The sequence below is a fragment of the Trachurus trachurus genome, assembly GCF_905171665.1.
Source record: "Trachurus trachurus genome assembly, chromosome: 15".
In the NCBI taxonomy this organism is placed as follows: domain Eukaryota; kingdom Metazoa; phylum Chordata; class Actinopteri; order Carangiformes; family Carangidae; genus Trachurus; species Trachurus trachurus.
In genome coordinates, this window is record NC_139906.1 from 10043205 (window position 1) to 10052134 (window position 8930).

Below are 8930 nucleotides of genomic sequence, written 5' to 3' on the forward strand. Positions count from 1 at the left end.
CTCCCTCTCCCTTCCTTCAGCCTCCTCTTGTCAATCTATCATTGAGTAAGGTGAGGAGAATAGGGAGTGGATTGAGTTTCTGCCGGCTGGAAGATGATCCTTGAGTATTTCAGGAGCAGCAGAGACAGATCCTCCGTCAGTGTCACCTTCGGGGCTGGGGGTGGGAGTGACGATGTTTCTTTCGAGGTCTCAGAGCCCACGTCTGCCTGTTGTGTTGATGTATTGAAGAGAAAAGGACAAGTTTTAAGCACCAAATCTTAGATTACACCCTCTGTGTGAGTCAAGTTAACTTTCTTGTATGGAGCTTGGCTCTTCTTCACCTGTTGTGTCGATGATGCCCATGCACTGGAACAAATTGACTTAGTCCCTGACCTTTCCCCGAGAGCCACCAGCAATTTGATAAACACCTTTTGCGGGGTATTTACGCTTCCAGCAAGATAAAGGGCAACATTAGCATTCATCTCTGATGTTTCTGGCCGGCAGGTTTATGTTAGTTCAATATTCATGCTCCCCTTAGGAAATAACTCCTGTGGGAGATATCTGGCTGTTTATCTTCTAAATTCTCACCTAAAAACAAAAATAGGGAGAGATTGTTTGCTGAGATAAAGCCAAACAAGCATTAACTTTAAAATGCTTGCATGGTGTTACAGTACCAAATATTAGAAGTGACTTGAGCTATCATTTCACTGCTAGTAAAAAGTTACTGTGTAATTTCTATTCTAACCTCATTCCTATTATGAGTTCATATAGTTACCTTTCTAAAAACCTAATACAGTAATATTACAGTGGGATGGTACTACGGTGCTCCTCAGTGAAAAACTATTTAACTTATAATAAAACACAAACTTGTTGTTTTGAGTTAGGCAAGAAAGAAAGTATCAATGAGATCATTTCCCATCTGATCACCATCTGTACCAACTGTACCATGAATACATCTATGCACATACTGTAATGCACTATTTGAAATATATATTAAAACAATCTCAGACAGGGCCTTTTTAATATAAAAACAGGACTTTTTATTTTTGTGCTTGAAAATGAAAGTCATTTTAAGACACAAACACACACACACACACACACACACACACACACACACACACACACACACACACACACACACACACACACACACACACACACACACACACTTTGACTCTATCTTGACAGAGTGACTCTAGATCGAGTGAGTCACTTATTCATCGTCATGAATAAATCACACCCACTGCTACTCTCTTCTACTCTGCACCACTGCCTTTACCAAAACACACCCACTCCCACATACACACACACACTCACACGTTCACACACAGATTACTATACAAATACACACTGGGCTGTAAGTTGCATTCTTCGCCCTACACAGACACTCTGGCCAAATCCCCCCTATTGCACTGTAGAAACTGAATTTTCCAGGGCTTAGTATTTGTTGATGAGGAAGTACAGCATGTCCTTTTTTTTACTTGTTTTTTTGTGACATTTTGTTCATCTTTCTTTCCTTTTGTCTTATTTTTTAAATCAAGCTTTCACCCTTGTGGCCCTTTAACCTCTACAAACAGCTCAGAACATACAAAGAAAAACAAAAGCACACAGAGTATTTTACTAATATCATCTTTTCATGTCCCCTCTGAAATACACAGGCGGTTGAGGAAAGAGCACAATCCCTCACTCTCTGTATTCCTCAAGAAGACATTTGTCACTTTCCATTTTTACAGCCTCCCTCCGTGTCCTCCCCCCTCTTAGCAGTAAAACGGAGTTCATGTCGCCCTGCATTTCCCTGAGGCAAACTGATGGCTACACCCAGAGACCCAGACGCACATACACAGCAAGACAAAGTGACTGCTCCTTTTATGCCACTTTGTTTATGTTGTATTCTCTCATCTTAGACAGTGAAGCTTTTCCTCTTCTCACATGCACATTATTGCTTTCTGCCTCAGTGTTATGCCTCTTTTTGCGCTCCTATTTGTCAGTTTTACTTCTCTTTTTTATTATGTTATGTATTCCTTTTCATATGTTCCCATTTCCCACCAATCGTTTCATCTAAACCAGTGTATTTCCACCCACCCCCCTACTTGGTTAGCATCATTCTTACCTCATCATCATCCTTCCCTCTCCCACCATACAGTAGATCTCAATCTCTCCACCATGTGCCTCACTCTCACTGTGGGCAAAAAGCCTGTGAAATTCCCCACAGGGTGAAGCAACACGAGTTTCCTTCTACAACCCTAGGAAATGGACTCGTATCTGAGACATTGATTTCCTCTCAGCATTATGGGAAGGAGATGGCAGTGAGGTGAAGGCTAAGAGCCCTGTGGTCGATACGCATTCTCATCACAACACCGGATGTTCGTTCATAGCTGGATTGGTTTCACTGCCCCAGCAAGGGCGGTAATTGCCGTCAGGTGACTCTATTAATTGTGCAGTATCATAAAACAAAAAGAAAGATGACAGAGTTTATTTAATTTTCATTAGGGATTTACAGTATGCTTTAAATTACGCAGGACGGGAAAGGCAATGGAAATATTAGCCATAGCAGTCGTAATAGGCGAGACAGTCAGAACGAATAGCAGTATGACGGTAATTGTGATAACAGTGGTCGTAGCAGCGATGCTAGTTAATACAGATTGCTTCATTACAGCTTGGTTTTAAATGGTTGCTTCTACAGTACTTAAATATAAAATACATATCTTCTCACGACTTGTAGTGTCTTCTAGCTGTTTTATATCTCCAGAAGACAGATTTCCTCTGCTGACCCAAAACAGTGGTGGTCAAATTTTGGTTCCTACGTCCAAACCAAAACAAAGTGGGCCAAGTTAAATTTTACTTTTTTTCCATCTCTGTTCAAATGATGAATGAAAGTTAAACTATGGCCAAGGTTTTTATTTATTTATTTAATTTATTTTTTGGAGGGGATACACACAAAAGACAGTGAATTTTGCATAATGTCACCTGTTATACTTCTTTTCCCTACCAAGACTCCATTGTCAATTTGCACGTCACTTTTTTTTTTTGAGTATATTTTGCTTACCTCAAACATGATAACGTGGCTGCTATCAAAGCACTTCTCTTTCTTCATTGATTCCCAGTGTGTGCGTACAGTATGAGTTGCTCAAGTTTTCCCAGCCACTGTATGAGGCGCCTGGAAGTACCCAGGAATGTAGCAAGGTACTGCAAAGAGGGAAGCCTCTCTCAGTCTGTCTGTCTGTCTCTCTCTCTCTCTCACATGCACACACACACATACACCCCTCTAATGTCTTGCCCATCTTGGAGACAGCAGTTTTTCTCCACCCACCACAGCAGCTGGCACCGGCTCGGCCCCATCTCACAAAACCAAGAATAATCCCCCAGAAAAAGATGACAACACAGACTTAATGGACTAGATAAGACTTTTGGACAAGCTCCTCAGACGCACAGATCTGCCCATTTTTCTGCAGCAGTGATCCAGCCTGAGATTTATTGACTGCAGACGAAGCAGAACAGAATATACAGACTTCTATAGATATTAGCCACAGAGTACTGCCGGAGATGATGGGAAGAATCTGCTCGGTGTGTTCCCTGGTGATTGGCTTGACCTTGTTCTGTGGCCTCGGCTGCCTGAGTGAAGCATTGTCATTAAATGAAAGTGTCGGCACAGAAGAGGCAGAAGGGCCCAGACCCCCTCACCTTATCTTTATCATGGTGGATGACCAGGGCTACGGAGACATTGGCTACCACGGCTCAGACATTCACACTCCTGTGCTGGACAAGCTGGCAGCAGAGGGGGTCAAACTTGAAAATTATTATGTCCAGCCTATCTGCTCGCCTTCTCGCAGTCAACTCATGACAGGGCGGTGAGTAATTTCTTCTTCATTACATCATTATTCTGATGGGATAATTATTCAGTTACTGCAGCAGCTCTCATATAATGTAATTATGCATAATATGGATTGGCCTTTTGTCTTTTGCTCTCAATTGAGGCTATATTCAGTGGTCGGGCAACATCCACACCAGACCAGAAAAGGAATAAAATGATATTGTAGTTTTACTCCCTGTACTGCTGAAATCTACCAGTAGATTATTTGTTTTACATTTAACACCGGAACAAAGTGTACTTTTATACGGTGGCCCAGCTCAATGCACTGCAACCTGAGAAAACAAACATATACACAAATGCCCTGACTCTCCTGCCTCTGTCTTTTAATCTTTCCATTGATATTCAGGCAAAAAAAAAAATGAAATAGAAAGATCCTGCTGGGATGTACTTGTTATTCAGTGCTCTAACTTCAAAAGTCACAAATGGGCATTGAACTTCAAGTCCCAACCAGCCTCATCACGTTTTAGTGTCCCCAGGAAACACTTGAGTTGTGTTGTGATGTTTTGCACCACATGTGTTTTTCAGACTGAGAAAAACATTTTCTGAATTTGCAGCTTGTTTGTGTATTTACATGTGTTTTTGTAAGTTGCTGTGCACTGAGCTCTCAGATCCACTGTGAGTTAAGGATGGATAAAGTATTATTGGATTGGATATCATGGATAAGTAGTATTTTCATTCTAAATCCTGTTTTGGAACATTTGATCATGATCGTATTGGTTTATATAGCAGAGGTTTATATCATTGACAGTGCGTTTACTGCTGGAGATGTGCAGAAGTTTTGCAGACATGAAGTGTGTAAAATGAAAAAGTGAAATTGGAGCTGAAAATAATTCTTTAAAATCACTGAACACAAGCTTGGTGATGAGTAATACTGTGTGAGCATCCACCAAGAGTACATTATTTCTTGAACCATCTGTGAAAATTCCCCATTATTGTGATCTTCTCAAGACACTGCTGCTTGTTCACATCTTTTTCTCACACTCTCCTGATCTCACCAGCTACCAAATTCACACTGGACTCCAGCATTCAATCATCCGACCACGTCAGCCCCTCTGCCTGCCCCCAGACATTCCCACCCTACCAGAGCGTCTGGTCAAAGCTGGATACGCCACCCACATGGTGGGTAAATGGCACCTGGGCTTCTGCAGGTCAGGCTGCCTCCCCACAGGGCGTGGCTTTCAGAGTTTCCTGGGCACACTGACTGGCAGTGGAGACCACTTCTCCTATCAGAGCTGCGATGGGGCTGAAGCCTGTGGATTTGACCTGCACGACGGAGACAGGCCTGCATGGGAGATGGCCGGCAACTACTCCACAATGCTTTACATAGACAGGTGAGTATGGAGGAATACATTCAATCAAACAGATTCATACATGGAGAGACAAACTTGTGCATATCTTAAAACTGTTCCCTCTGTCCCACCAGAGTGAAGCAGATCCTGAGGAGCCACAATCCCCAAAAACCACTCTTCCTCTACCTGTCCCTTCAGGCTGCACATACACCCTTGCAGGTACCACATAATTTCCTGCACCCCTATGATTTCCAGGGTAATCGTATCAGGCGACACTACGCAGCTATGCTGAGCTGCCTGGATGATGGGGTTAGAGAAGTGGTTCAGGAACTGAAGACTAGTGGGCTCTACAACAACTCTGTGCTGATCTACTCCTCTGATAATGGTGGGCAGCCGCTTTCTGGAGGGAGTAACTGGCCACTGAGAGGTGGCAAAGGGACCTACTGGGAAGGAGGTATCCGGGCTGTAGGCTTTGTCCATAGTCCCCTCCTGAAGAGGAAGGGTGTAGTCAGCAAAGCACTGATCCATGTTTCTGACTGGTATCCCACATTACTGGGGCTGGCCGGGGCCCTGCAGTCCCACCGTGGCCTTGATGGCCACGATGTGTGGGGCACGATCAGTGAGGACCTACCCTGTCCTCGCACTGAAATCCTTTTCAACATTGACCCAGTCTCCAGGAAGCCTGGAGAGCCATATGACAAGGCACTGGTGCTCAACGGGTTTGGGATCTGGGACACAGCCGTGAGGGCTGCGATCAGGGCTGGAGACTGGAAGCTACTGACAGGAAATGTTGGTGACGGGGACTGGATACCACCACAGGCTCTTCCCGTTGGTCGGGAACGCTGGCAGAAACTGGAGAAGCGGCGCAACAAGCTAGGGAAGTCGGTTTGGCTGTTTAACGTCAGCGCCGACCCCTACGAGAGGACAGACATGGCTGAGGCTCGTCCAGAGGTTGTAAAGCATCTGCTGACCAGACTGGCAGAGTACAACCAGACAGCTGTGATGGCCAATAATCCACCTGATGACCCTATGGCTGACCCCGAGCTCCACGGAGGAGTGTGGGGGCCCTGGCTCAGTGTGGAGGGACAGGAAGGGAACAGTGTCGAGGAGGATGGCAGGAAAGAAAAGATGATGAAGATCAGGCACTGCAGAGTGTGCAAATTAAAAGCCCTCTTCAAGAAGGTGGGATCACGACTAGAGAGGAACACCCTGTTCTTCTAAATGTTTCATCTGGCAACATGAACTGGATTGAAAGGTGTCAGTAAGCCTCAAATGAACTAGGTTGTGTCATCTGAACATAAACCTGCTTTATGTATATATACAATACCTGTTATACCCCTTTTCCACTGAGCTAGTTCCAGTGCTAATTCGGAGCCAGAGCCTGACTTAGCACCAGTTCTTTGCTTTTCAACCGCCTGAGCACCAGCCGGCTCTCTGTACTGGTTCCAGACAAGCACCAACTCCTTGCTGGCCTAGAGCCAGGAACCAATTAAAATCAGCCGTGAGACCATCAATAAAGATGTACATCGATGTTATCAATATTTTATTTTGTTTGTCTAACTGCTATGTAATTGACATAGCAAAGCTAAGTGGCCGGGCTACAGGTTGTGGCTAACAATTACCTCTCTCTTTAAACGTAGGCGCCGTTCGTTGCGATTACGACAAAGGCAAGTCCCCAGTAATAGTTGTATTTTCCGGCTCTGGATCGCAATAACAGGAGCAGCACCTGCATTGGGAGCGTGGTTTCACCGTGTTGTTTTTGGTGGAAAAGGTGGAAAGGTTAGGTGAGACGTAATGTATTATTCAAATAGTGCAGTTTGGAAACAGGCTGAAAGGTATTCCTAGTTTTGCCCTTTGTTTTACACATAAAGTAAAGTCGTAGTGTGAAAAGAGCTTTAGAGAGAAGGTCAGATTATTCTTACTTTCTCACCTCCAAACATCTGGTCAAGCATGAAGTTACCATGTTTGTCATATTGTTGTTTTAAAACTTTTGCGGGGAGTAGGAGGTTTCCAACGTTCGATGATCTGAAAAGGACTTTATTTGAAGCATACTGACACCTGAACCGTGAGGAAGTGGAAAGGAAAGAGAGATGGAGACAAAGTAAAATACAGACCAGCAGAGGACCAAGCAGGTCAGATAGACAAGATAGACCCACAATGAAATCCTGAAGGTCGGCCGATAAACAGGCAGCCTGATGGACAAAGCAGACAGGGCTGTGTGGCTGGCTGAGCAAGCTGACTCATTCACTGTCCTGCGGCCAAACTGCAGCAGGGTGACTTTGGTCCATAGTCGGCCCTGCACAGAGAGCAATGTGTGTGTCATTGCGCATGTATGCCTGGGTTCATGAATGGTTTGATTAGTACAGATAGAGAGAGTGCGTGCATGTGGAACTGACGCTAGGAGAGATGGGAAGAGGGAGAAAGTCACAGAGAGTGACCTCCCCACGTCTCCTGTCCTAATCATCCCAGAGACCCTTAAAGGATGACACAAAGACACCCACGGTGGTTGTGTTCGTCAAATGTCACCTTGTCCTTTTGTCCTTAAGGGTTGGATAGACTCACTTCTGCCTTTGAACGACCTCTGACCACCACACAGCATCCAGTCCCTGCAGCTCTGACTAACAAACAAAAGCTCAGAAGCTGCATCGACCTTATGATATCAAATGCAAACTCCTCGACTGTGCTGTAAAATGTCGAATGTGATTGAAAGGGTCTTAATAAAATCATAAATGCAAAAATTCCATGTTTTACCTCTCTGCAGAAACTCCTCTTTTTTTTCTTCTTTTTTTTTAAATATTTCTAATAAATTAATTTTCAAGATACTTCTCAGAAAGAACTACAGGCAATGCAAAGACAGTTTTAAGTTGGTACACTTCCACCTCATTAATTACAAATAATTGCTGGTGTAACTAAAATACTCAGATCATCAGGTCACCTGAGCATACAAAATTGTGAAATTTTTCAATACAAGTGTCAATTCAGCATTTGGGAAGATGATAATTCCAATGATAAATTTACAAAAATGAACTTTCACACCAAATGTCTTAAAGTGCCAGACCAAAACCCCCTAATTTACCTCTCTATTTGAATGCATGTATTATAATGTCAGCATTAGCATCATTCTGGACTTGATTAAATTCAGTAACAATGTCCTCACTTGTTTTGGAATATCTGTGACATGTCTGCCATACGGTTAAAGAAACATTTTGGTTTCTGCAAATATTACGTGGTAAAATAAATAGTTGTGGTTTTTTGTGGCTCCAGAGGGAGCTGCTTGGAATCTGATAAAAATAAGTGTATGATGTCATTGGAGAGTGGGACAAGCTACTTCCTGGGTTGGCACTGAACATTGGCAAAAAGACCTAAAATCGTGAGGTGCAGAATCATCAAGTGTGGATGTAATTCCCAGGGATGCTGTGCCTGGGAAGCATTAGTTTGAGCTCATGCTGTCTGATTAGGTGTGATGCTGATGTAGCTTGATAGGAATGGATCCGAGGTGTTGCTGCTCCACCATTGTTGGGTGTTGATTTCGAAGTCTTTTAGTGTCACACAGTAGCAACAAGACTGTAGATTTCTCCCCAGTGGCCTGATAATGAATATTCAGCTGTCTTTCTTCACCACGTCTTCCCCCTCTGGTCAGCTCTCATGTTTGCCTCCTCCTCCTCCTCCTCCTCCTTCTACCCCCTCCCTCCCTCCAGTTATCCCTCAGCTCTTTGCTCATTCCCTCTGCAACCCCCCCTTGTCTTTCTTTCTCATTTTGTTCCTCATCCCACTCACTTGTTTGTGCTCAT

The 8930-nt window shown here is 43.9% G+C and overlaps 1 protein-coding gene across 1 annotated transcript; it reads left to right on the top strand.

Moving 5' to 3' along the window:
• Window positions 1-3522: 3522 nt before the first annotated feature.
• On the top strand, window positions 3523-6360 carry LOC310997719 (arylsulfatase I; the record flags this gene model as incomplete). The annotated part of the gene is made up of 3 exons (XM_083987509.1): window positions 3523-3827; window positions 4849-5181; window positions 5274-6360. 3 exons carry the CDS (start codon window positions 3523-3525, stop codon window positions 6358-6360), a joined length of 1725 nt encoding a protein of 574 aa, XP_083843635.1.
• Window positions 6361-8930: the final 2570 nt, after the last annotated feature.